This window comes from Spermophilus citellus, assembly GCF_964194105.1.
Source record: "Spermophilus citellus genome assembly, chromosome: 3".
Classification (NCBI taxonomy): Eukaryota; Metazoa; Chordata; class Mammalia; order Rodentia; family Sciuridae; genus Spermophilus; species Spermophilus citellus.
The window spans coordinates 220,768,680-220,786,081 of NC_138184.1; the positions used below are offsets into that span (position 1 = coordinate 220,768,680).

General features: G+C 38.6%; 1 protein-coding gene across 2 annotated transcripts; it reads left to right on the forward strand.

The window, feature by feature from the left end:
* Positions 1–969: 969 nt before the first annotated feature.
* Positions 970–16,825, forward strand: LOC308645108 (olfactory receptor 2A14-like; the record flags this gene model as incomplete). Of its 2 annotated transcripts, XM_081287115.1 has the most annotated exons (2): positions 970–1,170; positions 15,902–16,825. In XM_081287115.1, the coding sequence occupies 2 exons, from the start codon at positions 970–972 to the stop codon at positions 16,628–16,630; spliced, it is 930 nt and encodes a 309-aa protein (XP_081143241.1). The 2 variants fall into 2 exon arrangements, with proteins under 2 accessions (XP_081143241.1, XP_081143240.1); XM_081287114.1 differs by lacking the exon at positions 15,902–16,825 and having other exon boundaries at positions 970–1,902.
* Between the last annotated feature and the right edge of the window lie 577 nt (positions 16,826–17,402).

Below are 17,402 nucleotides of genomic sequence, written 5' to 3' on the forward strand. Positions count from 1 at the left end.
AAAATGCTCTATATAATATAGTACCATTTTATTGTACAAGTTGCGGTTCTAAAAAACATATTGAACATTTAAAATATTCTTTGGATTTGAAACATTACCATGATTTTAAGATAAAGATAGATGGTAGGTTGTTTCTAGAAAAGAAGGTGAAGAGAGTGTAACCAGTCAGCAAAGACTAGACAGATCCAGGGCTCTCCCAGAAGAGATTTCTGGAGATGAACAACAACAACAAAAAAGTACCAACAGGAGCTTCCAGAGAGCTGCTGAAAAGGAGGACTCAGGAAGTTGTCAAGAAACTACAAAACTGAGAAGTTATTTAGAAGGGACTTCAAATCTGAAGTTAGAGGGTAGAAAGAATGTTGAGACGGTAAGTGGGGCAGTGGGCAGGTGTATGAACAGCAGAGGACACATGTGTCCCATCACCTCACATCTTGACCCAGGAATGAAAGTACTCCTAGGGCAGCATTTTTTCAGAATCACCTCATTTCAAATGACATTAATAATCATGACTCCCACTGTGAAAAGGAAACCAGAAAATGTGAATTCTCTAAAACATCACATGTGTGCATATGAGTATGTGTATCCACCTATATAGAGTATATGACAGTAGATCCTATACTATTTTAACCATGTTTTGTTATCTATATAAAGACTTAGGGCCAGTGATATCACTTAGCAGGAGAGCTCTTGCCTAGCATGCATGAGGCCCTGCGCTCAAACCCCAGCACAGAAAAAAAAAATTAGAGAAGAAAAGTTAATATTATTTTTTTCCTTTTTATTCTTCTCTCATTTTTTATGATCAAACCAAGTAATTTTCTGGAACATATGTGAAAATAAATGAGAGCAAATTCATCCTAAGTGATCCATTTCCAAACGCTCCCTCTGTGACATCCACTAACTACCTTGCATCTTTGCTCCACAGCTCTGACCAACCTGCCCTGGTCCAGGTCTCCTCTCTGCTGGAAGAGCATGGGAGGGAACCAGACATGGATCACACAAGTCACTCTTCTGGGATTCCAGGTGGATCCGGCACTGGAGGGTTTCCTCTGTGGACTTTTCTCTGTCTTCTACACCTTCACCCTGCTGGGGAATGGGATCATCGTTGGGATTATCTGTCTGGACTCCAGGCTGCACACACCCATGTACTTCTTCCTCTCTCATCTGGCCATAGTTGACATGTCCTATGCTTCCAACAATGTCCCCAAGATGCTGGCAAACCTCGTGAACCAAAGAAGAACCATCTCCTTTGTTCCATGCCTCATGCAGACATTCCTGTACTTGTCTTTTGCTCACATAGAATGCCTGATTTTGGTGGTGATGTCCTATGATCGGTATGTGGCCATCTGTCACCCTCTACATTATGCTATCATCATGAGCTGGAGAGTATGCACCATTCTGGCTACTGCTTCCTGGGTGTTTAGCTTCCTGTTGGCCTTGGTCCATCTAGTCCTCATCCTGAGGCTGCCCTTCTGTGGGCCTCACGAGGTCAACCACTTCTTCTGTGAGATCCTGTCTGTCCTCAAGCTGGCCTGTGCCGACACCAGGCTCAACCAACTCTGCATCTTTGCAGCCTGCGTGTTCGTCCTGGTGGGGCCCCTGTGCTGGGTGCTGGTGTCCTACACGCGCATCCTGCTGGCCATCCTGAGGATCCAGTCAGGGGAGGGCCGCAGAAAGGCCTTCTCCACCTGCTCCTCCCACCTCTGTGTGGTGGGGCTCTTCTTTGGCAGCGCCATCGTCATGTACATGGCCCCCCAGTCCCGCCACCCTGAGGAGCAGCAGAAGATCCTCTCCCTGTTCTACAGCCTTTTCAACCCCATGCTGAACCCCCTGATCTACAGCCTGAGGAACGCAGAGGTCAAGGGTGCCCTGCGGAGGGCGCTGAGGAAGGAGAGGCTGATCTGAGAGACATGAAAGGGCCACGTGTAGAGGAGAATTTGTTTCCTCTGAAATATGGGAGTTGGCATTTTTTGCCCTTTCTGAGAATACATGCTATTGAAAAAATGGATTATGAAGACCTACACATATAATCTTAAGACAATATTTGGAGGAAAAAAAATAGTTGAGTGTTTTCATGATCTTGGGTAAATGTGGAATATTTAAAGAAACTCAAAAAACACTGAACATAAAATCTTTAAGTGTGATAAATATGGGACTTCTTCAAAATTAATCACTGCTCATCAAAGTCATCATTAAGAATCATGAAGTAGAGTCACAGATCAAGTGAGAGTATTCAAACTATATATATAAACATATATTTTATATGAAATACATATTTATATAGAAAACTATATATACATAAATACATATATGACTAAATGGAACTGTAGGTAGTACATGGGATAAACTTCTTCAAATCAATGTAAAAAAGATAAGAAAATGTAATAAAATTAGCAAGTCACATGAACAGACATTCTACAAAGATATGAACAGCTAATAAATATAAAGTTCTGCTTGCTGCCATTAGTCAGGAAGAAATTGTACTTAAAGCTACTATGAGATTCTATTTCATACCCATTAAATTGTCTAAAATTTTTAATGGGTAATTCATCATTGTACAGATTGGAAATGTAATTCGAATTATTGGGAAATAACTAATACTATCAAAGCTTTTATCCAGATTGGCCAAGTCAGTTTAGTTAATCAAAACATGATACAAATCCTCTAGAGGTGACTTTTCCTATAAAGGGACATGAGTGATTAGATGCAATTCAAGGCCAAGATTTTGGAGCACTTCAAGAGTGAGTCTTTCCCTCTGACATCTTCTAGAACATACCATGACTCAACAGCTAATGAATTCTACATGTTCATATTTATTCCATCATATTTTGGAACTGAGAGCAGACTTACATACTATTACAACTTTGAACTTGAAACCTTGAAATAAAAAAAAATCCTGCAAAAGATTTGGATTGGAGCACAGTAAGCAATAAGAAACAACAGAGAGACATATGGGACCGACTGGTTGTTTAGTGTTGAATTTATCAGGATTTAGATTTTTTAGTTGTTTTCTTTTAAATTTTGCAGTCTTTTTATCAGAGGTATTCTATATCTTTATGTTGAGATGGTCCTAGATTTAATTATATGTTCTGACAGCCACTCTCACCTTAGTCTGCATTTTCTGGAAATGTAATTCTCAACCTGATACTTGATTAGAGTTTACACTTCAAAAAAATAATACTGTGATTAAACAAATACTCAGGTAACCAAATAAATATCAAAGAAGCCTTTAAATATTAGAGGTAGACAGATCATATCCAGAGTTTTATCCAAAATGCCCAGTTTCATACACATACACACACACATATCTCCATATATATGGATATATTTATATAATGTTAATGAAATAGGAAAGTATGACCTCCACTCCAGAAAAAAGCAAGCAAGAAGCTGTCTGTAAGAGTAAAGAGCTGATAAATTTAACACGTAAAACTGAAAATTAGTTGTAATAAATACATTTGATGACTAAAGTGAACCATGATTACAGAAGTAATAGATTTTCCTAATTCAAACCACCAAGTTACATTGCTTCAGGCCAAAAATGCACTTTTTGGCCCATCATACAACAAAGGGCACAGAGCACCTCAGATAGACATGTTGTGTCACAAACCACACTGTATGAAACGGCCACCATGCAGAACTAGCTGTGTGCCTTCCTGAAGGGGGCCATGGGAGGATCCTGACTCAACACATGCCTCTTTTTTTCTGAAGGATTTGGGGAGTAAATTGGGGCGAGTCCTAGTATCCCTTCACAACCCTTCCCCACATTTTTTCAGCTTTATTTTTTTCCTACCACATGCAGTTGCCCCTGGACCAGGGCAGCCAGCCACTATGATGGCCAGAAACAGGAATGCTCTGCACTTAAGGATAGTAACTAGGTCCTAAGGATTCCCAAAGGCTGCCGGCATGGACCTGTTTTCACCCCATCCAGCAAAGTTGTGTGAGGGTTGATGTGGTTGTGTCACCCTGTGCTTGATGCAGCCCACTGGTTCTGGGCCTGTGTGGCCCCACCCTCTATGAAAGGGAATGGGCTGAGGGGAGACACTTCCTAAACTGGTGCTGCGGCCGGCACCTACAGCAGCACAGTGGCTGGACCCAACTTGCCTTCCAATTGTGGAAAACTGAGTTGGAATCCATGACAAGTGGAGCCAAGGAGAAATAGCAGCAAACAGGAAACACATGAGTAAGTGACACATCAAAAATAAACACCCACGATGAAGGAAATATAATACACTGCTGCCTCAAGAGCTGTCCACAACAAGAGAGGATTTTGTCTCTTGGTACAATTATTGCAGACGCCGAAAAGGCTGAAGTCATAGGTTTGGCAAATCCCTTCCTGCTCTTGGAACTCAAGTCAAAGAGGAGCTTGCAAGCCCCCATGGCAGGACACCACGAGACATTTTGACCATATGATGTTACACTACAAGGGCTGTTGGCGACTGAAGGAAAACTGTAGTGATACATGAGTAACATTGATTCCTGTCTTTCAGGTTACGTCCACCACAAATATCATTTGGAAATAAATTTCTGGGAACTCCACTGCACTTGGTCATACAAGATGTGACTGATCATTATGTAACTCTAAACATTGATGACCAAATGCTCAGAAAGATCTTTGGTTGTAATGGACAAAAATATGCCAAGTGCATTCCTTTCACACTGTGAAGTACTGTGGACAAGTACACGTTATCTTTATTGGTGTGCGCAGGGCACTACACACAGAAAAGAAGACATTGGGTTTCTGAGGGGAATAAAGTGTAACTTTCGCATGGTGGCTGTAAGTTCCCTGGGGATGTCCTCACCCCTGGGGATGTCCTCACCTCCAGAGAATCAAGTCATGGGATATTTTATGGCATTCTCAGTCTAAATTTCATCTCGGTGAGATAATGAATACCAAACTCTGATGTGGGAGACAATATTCTGGGGAAACTATCCTATATTCTAATTTCACCCAAGCCATCACTACACAATGATGATAACAAGAATGGTGATTGTCCCCCAAGAGAAATAGGAGGGCTTTAGGGAAATCAGGTGCTCATCTAGGCATAATGGGACATGCTGAATTTAATGAGAAGTGAGACCCTGAGAAAAAGATTTGTTCATTAGAATAAGCAGATTATGGGGAATTTCCTTCCAGGAGGAAGGCACAGAATGGAACTCAACCTGAAAATAGGTGGCACTTTAAAAAAAAGGGTCATGCAGACTATCAAATAATTCAGGATATAGCTGGGACTCAGTATTAGGAAGGGTGCCCACCTTGAACAACAGTATCCCTTGACTGTTGTGATGCAGATGGGAACAAGTATTCACAGGGCAACAGCCTTTCATCCTCCTTGATAGGCAGAGGAGGAACCACAACAGGGATCTCACAGGCCTTATAGTTTATTGATATTCTCTGGGGACACTGATGATTTTCATTGACATGCTACAACTGTCTTCATTTCAAGAACAAATAAGAATAAGACATAGCCTGTGGCCCAATTAGGGGGCTAGGAACTGTTTTGAATAAAAACCATGTCCTGATCATAAGACAGAGGTTGGCCCCACAGTATGAAAGAAAGTGATTTCAATGGAAATTGCCCCCAACTGATTAGGGATGGAGAAACAACTGTATCTTGTCTAACTGTAATGATGTTTGCACATGATAGTATTCCGACTTTTAGGCAAAGGCAACATCTGCTGGAAAAGCACAATAAATATTTCTCTATTTCTCACCAATTTGTACCATGACCACACTGCAATATGATGTAAGATTGGTCTTGTAGGTTATTCAACTTGTAGGTTATTGGTCTTGTAGGTTATTCAACTTCCTGTTGGAAATGAGTCATATGATAATATGGAAACCGATGACTGAATATGTTGTGAGATCAAGAGAAATCTTCCTCTGAACATAACACCCATGGAAAATGACCAGTCTGTAGAAGAACTTGATTTAGCTTGCCACCAGGTAGTTTCTATGATAAATTATTCTGCACAAGGTTGTCACAGGGTACAAATAAATGGGAATATAGGGTAATCAGATTAGTCCAAAAATATGAAAATGTATGTCTTGACTTTATAGGATGGATTAACATCCTATAAAGGATGCCCCTACCTTATTCTGATGCTTCCAAATAGTAGCCATGTTCATACTGACATTACTGCTGTTTCTATTCATAAATGGTCTTGTAAATGTAAATGCTTATTTTGCTGTAAGGGAACTTCCACCAAGGGCTATGTGAATAGAATGTGCAAGAAAGTATTAACTCAGTTTAAACTGATATAAATTGGAAATTGAAAGAAACTTTAAAACATTCTAATCATAACACTTAGAGTAGGACACGGAGATGTAAGACATTTCTTTCTGAATTTGGATATAAGGTCACTATTTTTATACTCCAGAGCAGAAGGCCACGAATAACAAAGATAAAATGGACATGTTAGCATCTTTTTGAGGAAAATGTGTAGGATTTAAAAAGTATAAATGTTACTCAATGGTTAAGAAAAAAATGCATTTGTGAGTAGGCAGAATACTAGAGGGCCCCCTAAGATCCCTATTATTCAAACATTAACCTGGATACCAAAGTAAAGGGACTTTGTAAATCAATTGACCTTAAAAGGTGGATGTTATCTTGGTGATAATCAGGTGAGCCTTCCAAAAGCCCAGAGTCTCCTTCATCCAGTAGCAGAGCAGGAAGTCAGAATAGAATTAGTGAAGGACTCACAATCTGCTGCTGACTTGAACATGGAGGGGCTGGTGTGTAAGGACCAGCGTGGGACCATGGGGCTGAGGGCAGTTTCAGATAGGGACCTCAGTATTCCTACCATCACATCCCATCTAAATCTTCCAATAACCATCAAACTTGAGAGGGTCTCAAGTCTCTGATGAGAACTGCAGACCCAGCCAAATCTTGACTCAGCTGATAAGACCTGTGCAGAAAATCCAGCTGACCCACACCTGTGAGATAATAGATGTATGTTATTTTAGACCATTAACAGAAAATGAACTCACTTTTGTGTTAAATGAAGATGAGTCTTGCCCCTAGTGGATTGGTGATGTATCATTTAGTACAGACATTGCCTAAGCTTAGTTTTGATCTGAGGATGATTTTAAACAGTTACAGAGGACCTAAATCATAAGACAGAGGTTGGCCCTGCAGTATGGAAGGTATATTTGTTGATACTTGTCATAATCAAAATTAAAACTAAGAATTTGTTATTTACTTTTAATTTGCTTTTTAAAGGCTTCTGTTATAGATTATTATAAATATTGGGTTTAATAAAAAAGCTTTATTTTATAAGAAAATATAAAGTGTAGCTATTATAAGAAAATATAAAGAACAGCTGTTTCACATTATTGTGGCTTTTAAATGTTTGGATTAATAGTAGTCAACTACACTTCATATATTCCTCTGCTTCCTCTATGTTGTAGTATAATATATACAGTAGCCTCTGGGAAAATTCAGTGAATAGAGGTAAAACAAAATAAAAACGTGTCTAAACATTATTATAAAAATAGTGTGATCCTTTGAAAGGCTCTCAGCAACTCTCAGAGGTCCCTGGACCAAACTGAAAGAATTGCTGTCTGTGTATTCAAACTACAGTCTTCATACCTGCAAAGTGAGGATCATGATTAGATTGAACACATATTCCATCTGAAGCATGCGTCACATTTTCTGAAGTAGAAGGACTCAGTAATCGTTGGCTGCAGTGGTCCTTCGTCATTTTGTATCATCATGTTCTACTGCAGACAGAGATGCCCTTGGCATTGGGAGAACCATTGCTTCTCAGGGTTTCCATCTCTCTCCACCACCTAAAAGTCCCAGCTTCTCCATACCTTATTGCACAGAAGGGGACTGCAGAGAAGCAGGTTTTTCAGTCAATTTTGCGTCGCTGCAATCAAAAGACCTGACAAGAACAACATAGAGGAGGAAAAGCTTGTTTTGGCTCAAGGTTTCAGAGGTTCAGTCCACAGTCAGCTGACCCTAATACCTCTGGGTCCAAAGAGATTTTGAACATCATGGCAGAAGGGTGTGACAGAGAAAAGCAGTTTGGAACAGGCAACCAGGATGCGGAGTGAGAACTCTGCACCAGACACAAAATATAAACCCCAAAGGCACCCCCATAGTGACTGACTTTATCCAGCCACAACCTACCTGCCTACAGTTACTGCCCAGGTACTCCATGTGGGTATGTGGGCTACACCTCTCATAATCTAAGCATTTCACTATGAAAATTCTTGAGTTGTCTCACACATGAGCTTTTGGGAACAACTCACATGTCAACCATCATGCCTGAAGTCCTAAAACATAACAATTTTGATAATTTGGATATTCCACTTTGTGACACCTGTCTTCAGGTTTATCTGAAAGTTTCTTCAGAAGCAGGGTGATGTCAGTACCTGCCCTGCCCATTCCCTAGAGGTGTTTCATCTGAGGACAGTTAGACACAGTCTTTGCTCTCCTCCAGAGACACAATTCAGAGAATCCCAAAGCTCAGAGAGAAGATAAATAAGTTTGATATCTTATGATCCTTTGGGGAATTTAACTCTCAATAGAAACTTAAGAATGTTTTTAATTCCTCTGATTCCAAAATAAAAGCTATGCTCCTGGGGTTCACTGAAGTTTCGGCAAGTCCAGCGGATCCTCCCACACTTAGCATTTCATCCTCTGAAGGCTTCCAGGGGGAGGAGGATTCTACACCCATTTTAGAGGTATGTTGCTCCTCTCTGTGGGTTTTTCCTAGGTTAAAGTGTTTTTCTTGGGGGAAATCCAGGCTAATGTTTTCTTAAGTTGAACAAATTTGTTTGTACTACTAAGTGGTCTTCAGTGCGAGCAGCTGAAATCACCATGGCTGTGCCAGAGGAGTAACCTGGGTGGGTGATCCTCCCTTCTCACCCAAAGTGCCCACTGGAAAAGACACAATGCCCTGCACCCCCGTACCTACCTGCTGTGCTGTGGACAGCGGGTCAGGGCTCCCTCAGCATCTGTCTCCCATCACCTCCCGAGGTGACCTGAGGAAGGTGACTGGAGCCAGCACACAGTCTCAATAATGGGGGACTCAAGAAGGAGAGGCATATTTCGATAAAGTCTCATTTGAATAAGGCCCTAAAAAACTAATTAAAGGACTTCATATATGATTCATATATGATTTAGTCTCAATGAAGATGTTGATGTCAGAAAAACCTCTGTCAAAAGTTTTCTAATGGAAAATTCTAGTACCAGGTGCAGTGGATCTTCTTCTTGCTGACACTGGGTAAGGGGTAAGTTTGCCATGTAATTATTGCTTTTTGGAACTATCCCCAGGTATCACCCTGTCGTGATAACTATCACACTTGAAATCACTGTATTTCACATTCGGATTTTCCCTACCACAAAACAGTTAGCAGCACAGACTGGTACCGAGTGGTACTGAGTGTTGAAGAAATTGAGTTAATTTCTCTATCAGGTGGCAGATCAGGGTGGACAGTCGCCCAAACTGATCATGGAAACATTCTCTTCTAAGCTGCTATGGGTTCATCTGCTGTGCCAGGAATGTAAAGCTGAGGTATCATCATGGTGGTATTTTCTTCTATATTTCATTATGATAACTGCCTAAGAATTTTAATCTCTCTTAATTTTATATTGTCTATTTTTAATGACAAAATGGAAATGATAATGAGGATAAAAAAGACATATTAATACAGACACAAAAATAAACAGACTAAAAAAGTCAGGAAACAAATATTCATGTAGAATATCAATAGAATGAATTATTTTCAATTGTATTGTTATCCTTTATGTTTAGAAATAAAAAATGTTTCAGATATGGCTTATTGTGACCAATTGTGTCTAAATAAATGTTTGCAGTGCTGATGTTACTATCCCCTGCTTGGTATACTATAGTAATATTCTTTAAATGTAATAAAAATAATTTTGTACATATGTATTTAGAACCCTTCTGAAATATATTTATGAAGATAAGATAGTCTTTGATTAGTCTCTCTGTTTCACTGAGCCATTGTTCTCAAAGAAACACTGTTCATGTAACTAATTACTCCCTTGGGCTTAGAATTCTCAGAAGTTCACAATGTTAAAGACAAATGTATCTTCAAGTCTATTTATTAAGTCATCTTACCTCCATATGAAGTAGTTTCTCCAAAACTATGTTTCTGAGATTATTTTCTTATAATGATGGATTCAAAGCAGTATAAGATGCTGTGTTCATTTTCTACAGTTGGTATAAACATTATCATAAATGTGGTAGGTTAAAACAATAGAAATGTCTTCTTTCACAGTTCTGGAGTCTGCTAGAAGTCTGAGACCAAGTAGGGTCATGCTCCCGCCAGGGACTCTTAGGGAGGATGGTTTCTTGTTTTGTCTACCTTCTGGTCAGTGTCAGCATTATTTGATATCTGGCCACACTTCTCCACAATTCTATCCTCACATCATTTTTACCTAGATGTGTCTTTTACAGTTTATTTAAAATATCCTTCTGCCTTTATATCACAAGGACTCTTGTCATTGGAGTTAGGAACCACCCAGAAAACTGAGAGTTATCTCAAGATCCTTACTTAATCCCATGTGCAGAGACCCTCTTTCTAAAAATGGCAACATTCAGAGTTGCTAGGGATTGGGGTGTGGACATATCTCTTTAGAGGTCACCAGCACATTTAACTAAGGCTATTTCATCTACAGTCTGGATTATGACACTCACCTGAATTTATTCCTTACACTGTTTTTAATTATTTCAAATCATTACATTTCAATTGTAAGTTTATAAAAATAAAAATAAACTATGTCTTAATAGTTATAAATATATATTATACATTTAATATACATATTATATAATATATACTTAATATAAATATTATATTATATGAAAAACTAAATCTTTAACTGATAAAGTGTTACCCATCTAATTAATTAATTTGTCTGAGTGTTTTATCTACAACTATACTAGTTATTATAAAAATGTATAAAGAAGTACACAACATTGCCATTCATTATAGGGTGAGGGATATCTCCATTCAAATAAATGACATTTGGCATCAATGCTGCTTCATTTTTTATTTTATTTTGAGGCAATTATTGCTCAAGCCAATACATGACTAAGCCTACCCTTATGAATCCTCTCTACATTGCTAGAGCCCTCCTCAGAGGCTGTCTGTCCAGAAGACTTTTAATGGGACCTAGACAAGATCAACAGACTGCAACCTTTCTCTTTATAGGAACTGATTGTAAACATGCAAGAAAACCCTTCTAGTGAAGAGGCCTATGACTCTGGAAACCCCCTTCAGCTTACACAATAAGTCTAATGGATAAACACACAGTGTAGCTGCACTAGCATTTTGAAAAGACCCATATGCATTTTCCAACTCAGTATAGGCCTTCCTGAGGATTTACATTTACCTGTGCCTCATAAATCCCAAAAGGACTTTCACAATTCTCATCATTTTTAAAAACATAATCCATCTTATATTCACATGTATTTAAAAAATAAAGTCAGTAACACATTCAAAAATTATATTTATCATTGTAAGAGCTAGCATAACTATCTGGGAATGCATTGTCTTCTCTATAGAACTTAAAAACCATGCAGGATAGAACAAAATTATTTAGGTACCATTTTAAGTGCTATGGTATTATCATAGAAGCTGTATAACTTGTAATTCCTCCATGAGTTCTGTTTGATGCACAGTGAGGAGTCAAATCATCCGAGACACCTGCCACCAATTTAAACAGGGGTTCCTCTCAATCTAGAGACTGGGATTGAGAAAACACTGAATTAGATATAACATGAGGAATATGTATCTCTTATTCTTAATAATATAGGTAGAAAGACATCGAAGAAGGAAATCTAAAGAGTGGTATTGGGAAGGAACCATGTGGAATCTGGGAAACTCACATGAAAGTCACATAAAATTGTGTCACCTCTCAGAGAGTAAGATAGCTCTGGGTTACAAGTACAATAGGAGAGAATTTTATCACAGCAACCAAGTAACTACACATATTAGGAACTGGGTTGTATTTAAGCTCTGTGAGCTATTCATTTCCATTTAATGTTATTTTCTTTCTCAGTATTTACTATCATGCTGAGTGTTATGGTTTGGGTTTGAATATCCTCAGAAGTTCATGTTTTCAAAGTATGGTCCCCAATGCTGCAAGGTTCAAAGGTGGGCTTCTAGACAATGATTGGATTAGGAGGATTCTGACTTCACTAGTGGATTAACCCATGTAATGAATTAATCTACTGGGATCTGAAACCTAGTTGGAGGAAGTAGGCCAATGGGTGTGTTACCTACAAGGCTGTGTTCTTCCCAGCCCATTGCTCTCCCTGCCCGCCCAGCTTCCAGGAGCTAAGCAGCTCTCCTCTGCCACGCTCTTCCACCATGTTTATTCAATGGAGTCAGTCAACCATAAACTAACCAGTGAAATCATGAGCTGAAGTAAGTTCTTCCTCTTCTAGGTTGTTCTTGCCAGGTATTTTGTCAAGGGATGAAAATCTGACTAACACACTGACATAAGGATAAGCCAAAGGAAGTTGATTTTAGACAGGCCGTTACCAAAGCATGAAGGAGGTCAATGCACCACTGGGAGCCAGATAAAAGGAGCAGCCATAGAAGAGGGACAGCAACGTGGGGAAAGTGAGTAAACTTGGGCCCACAGAACCATGACTGCTAAGTTAGATACCCTTTCCCACTGGTTGGTTTCTTATCGTGAGGAGCCTTAATGCATCTGGGATTTTTGCTTGTCTGATTTTTAAGCGTGGGTTTAAGGCTGATAGATACCTTTAAACAGATACATAGATAAGTTGTTTGACTGCCTTGGTTTAACATTTTCAAGCCTCAGAATTTACTATAGGATTTCATGAACAAACAAACAAGAATAAATATATATTTAAATCCATATTTATATATGTAATTTAATTACTGAAGAATACTGTACACAGTCTAAGGATCAGAAAATATATAAAATAAATATGTGTCTAAAGAAATAATGAGCAGTCATTCAAAGAATGCTACAGATAAATATTTTGATTTACAAAATAGTTCATAATATATTTATAGAAGAGAAAAAATAGTTATAAACAACACTTTTCATCTAGTTTTAAAATTCACAATATAGACAAAATAGGTGTGTCGTAAAAACATATCACTATTTAATCGATTGAATGCAATCTCCATCACAATGCCAATGACGTTCTTCACAGAATCAGGAAAAAATAACAGTCTTAAAATTCATTTGAAAGAACAAGAGACCCAGAATAGGCAAAGCAATTCTGAGCAAAAGGAGCAACAAGCAAGCATCACAGTCCCTGATCTCCAATTATACTACACAGATATAGTAACAAAAATATCATGATAATGGCATCAAGACACATGAATAACAATGGAATAGAAGACACAGAGACAAACCCATAAAGATACAGTCATCTGATACTTGACAAAGTTGTCTAAAATGTGCATTGGAAAAAAGAGCCTTTCTAACAAATCGTGCAGGGAAAATTGAATATCCATGTCTTTCTTGGGATGTAGAAGAATGCAACTAGATCCCTGTTTTTCACACAAAAGTCAACTCAAAGTTGATGAAAGACTTAGGAATTGGACCAGAAAATATGCAAAGGCTGGAAGAAAATGTAGGTCCAACACTCCAACATACTGGCACAAGTATGGACTTCTTTAATAAGACTCCTAAAGTGCAAGAAATAAAACTAAGAATCAATAAGTAGGACAACATCAAATTTAAAAATATCCACACAGTAAATGAAATAATTAAGAGTATGAAGATCTTTACCACCTGATCCTCAGATGGAGGTTAATATCCAGAATACATAAAAAATAAGCTCAAAAACCCCACAGGGCAAAAGTACTAAAGAAATACTTCTCAAAAGTAGAAATGCAAATGGCCAATAAATATATTAAATCATTCAACATCCCTAGCAATCAGAAAAATGCAAAACAAAACTACATTGAGATTTCACCTCACTCCAGCCAGAAGAGCAATTATCAAGAATACAATTAATAATAAATGTTGGGGAAGATGTGGAGGGGAACGGCAAAATTATACATTGTTGGAGGGACTGCAAATTAGTACAAACACTCTAGAAAGCAGTATAGAGAGTCCTCAAAACAATGAATGGAACCACCATATGACCCAGCTATCCCATTCCTTAGTATATGTCCAAAAAACTGAAATCAGCATATGATAGGGATGCAGCCACATCAATGTATATAGCAGCACAATTCACAATAGCCAAGCTAAATTACAATCTTAGTTGCCCATCAATAGACCAATGAATAAAGAAAATTTTGTGTATATATACACAATGGAGTTTTACTCAACCAGAAAGAAGAAAGAAATTATGGCATGTGCAGATAAATGGACGGAACCGGAGAACATCATGCTAATAAAATAAACCAAACCCAAAACTCAAGGGTCAAATGTTTTCTCCAATATGCAGAAGCTAGACAAAAATAAGGAAAAGAAGGGCATAGTGAGAATCCCATGCAAATAGAAGAGACTGGTGGAGTAGAGGAAGGGGATTAAGGTGTGGGAGGAGGGATAGCAAAAGGGAAGAATGGTGGAATGAATCTGATAAAACTTTCCTATGTACATATATGAATATACCCCAAGGAATCTCACCTTTATGTATATCTTTCATGCACTAATTTTAAAAATCTATAAATAAATAGAAGAAAGGTAGGTAGGTAGATAGGCATGGATAGGTTATTTCATATACAATATTGTTAACTAATAAATATAAAAGCAATGATAGACTTAGGACCAAACATTTTCAATCATCATTAGTAATAATTGAGCCAAGCACGACAATCAATAAATGCTAAAACTAGAGACTGAGAGGAACCGATGGCTAGTTTCTTCACAAGGAACAAGATATTTATATAATGATTTTAATCAATATCCTAGAATTAATTAGAGAAAAATAATAACTATTCAATGGAGATATCTGGGAAGCATCATCTTCACCAAGTGATCTAAGTTGGATTTATCCAAAAATGGGAAAAATTAACATCATGCACCTGCTCATAATGCCTGAGCCTCCTCTTTATTTGGTTGTAGAAAGTGAATAATCTGAATCAAAGCATTGTACACTCCCAATATGAGGAACATTTCTACTAAAAACTGCTGCACCCTCTTCAAAATTTCAGTGTCTGGAAAGGCTGAGTAAATACTGCAGATGCCAAAAGACCGAGGAGAGGTGATATTAAATGTAATGAGCAGTCCTGGGTTTGTGCCTGGATAGATGAGCGTGGAAGGAAAATACTGAAAGTGAGAGATAAGAAACACATAAATGATAATTTTCCTAACTTTTACAATTGTAGTATGTCAGTTTAATGAATATTCTTTTTCTTGGTAAAAAAAAAAGATGAGAAATTTATGGGTATCACATCCACACTTTAATTTCAAATGATTCAAAAATTCAGTATACAGAGAAAAAGTATAAGGTAAATAAGTAAACAACACAAATATACTGACTGATTCTAGGTGAAGGCATGTAGAGTTATTTGCATAATTCTTGCTACTTTTCTACATGTTTAAATTTATTTCATAATTAAGTGTTCAAAACAGAAAGATAGAAACTGTTGGGAAGTGGAGAAGTTGTCAAAGAGGAACAAGTGTACATTTCTCTGACCTCATTTTGGGGTGGATGGATCTAATTTTCATTGATTCTCCAGCTCTGGTCTTCTTGGCTCCCTTCACTCCCAGGTGGTCATTAAGGAATGGGAGGCAACCAGTCATGGGTCACAGAATTCATCTTGGTGGGATTCCAGCTCAGAGCAGAGATGGAGGTGTTCCTCTTCTGGGTCTTCTCCCTGTTGTACATCCTCAGCCTGCTGGCCAATGGCATGATCTTGGGACTCATTTGCCTGGACCCGAGACTGCACACCCCCATGTACTTCTTCCTCTCACACCTGGCTGTTCTTGACATGTCTTATGCTTCTAACAATGTCCCCAAGATGCTGGCAAACCTCATGAACCAAAGAAGAACTATTTCCTTTGTTCCATGCATAATGCAGACATTCCTATATTTGGCTTTTGCTGCTACTGAGTGCTTGATATTGGTGGCAATGTCCTATGATCGGTATGTGGCCATCTGTCATCCCTTACATTATGCTGTCATCATGAGCTGGAGAGTGTGCACGGCCCTGGCTGTCACTTCCTGGTCCTGTGGATTTATCCTCTCCCTGGTACATGCCGTGCTCCTCCTGAGGCTGCCCTTCTGTGGGCCTGGGGAAGTGAACCACCTGTTCTGTGAGATCCTCTCTGTCCTCAAGCTGGCCTGTGCTGACCCCTGGATCAACCAAGTGGTCCTCCTTGCTGCCAGTGTTTTTGTCTTAGTGGGGCCCCTGTGCTTAATGCTGGTCTCCTACACGCACATCCTGCTGGCCATCCTGAGGATCCAGTCAGGGGAGGGCCGCAGAAAGGCCTTCTCCACCTGCTCCTCCCACCTCTGTGTGGTGGGGCTCTTCTTCGGTATAGCGATGGTGGTTTACATGGTCCCAGACTCCAGTCAGCGAGAGGAGCAGGAGAAAAGGCTGTCGCTCTTTCACAGTCTCTTTAACCCAGTGCTGAATCCCCTTATCTACAGCCTGAGGAACTCCCAGGTGAAGGATGCCCTCCGCAGAGCCTTGCAGAAGAGGTTCATGTGAGGACGGAAGGACGAATGCGAAGGGCTTTCCTCTTAAACTTGTCATTTGCTGAAGCAAAATCTCGGGAAACTTTCCCAATAGAAGTTTGACAGAAAAATGCTAATTGTTCAAACAGAATTTGAAATTTGGCTTCTCTTTTCACTTTCTCGTGAATCCACTGTAATCAAAATCATTTTATTTCTTCTACTTGCTTAGGGTTTAGTTTGATTTTCTAGAAGGTCTGGAAATAGGATAAAATTATAGTGAAATATTATTATAATTTGTCTATCCTCTATCCTCCCTACCCTTCCCCACTGAAAACTCTCTAAGCATATGAACTTGGTTTCTGGATTAAATTCCAATGTTGACAGTCACTCCTGTTTGGAGCGTAAAATACTATTTTTCCCCGATATTTGCTCAATTTCTTGGCATTTTATTATAAATTAGTCATTTTGAAAGAAAGCCAGATTAAACCAAAAGCAAGCAGAAGAAATAAAATAACATATTATTAGAATGAATATAAATTAAATTGAAAATTATTAAACAAAAATGAAAGTAAAATTGGTTTCTTGAAAAAAGCAACAAAATTGACAAACTTTTGCTAGACTGCCCAGCAGAAAAAAATAAAAAAGGCTAAAAATGACTAAAATCAGAGTTGAAAAGGAACATTGTTGGCAGCCTTATAAATACAAAATGAATTGTCACAGTATGCCAACAATTAAAAACTTAGATCAAAGGAAAAATTCCTAGAAAGACACAATCTATCAAATCACTCCAAAAATTACAGGCAATC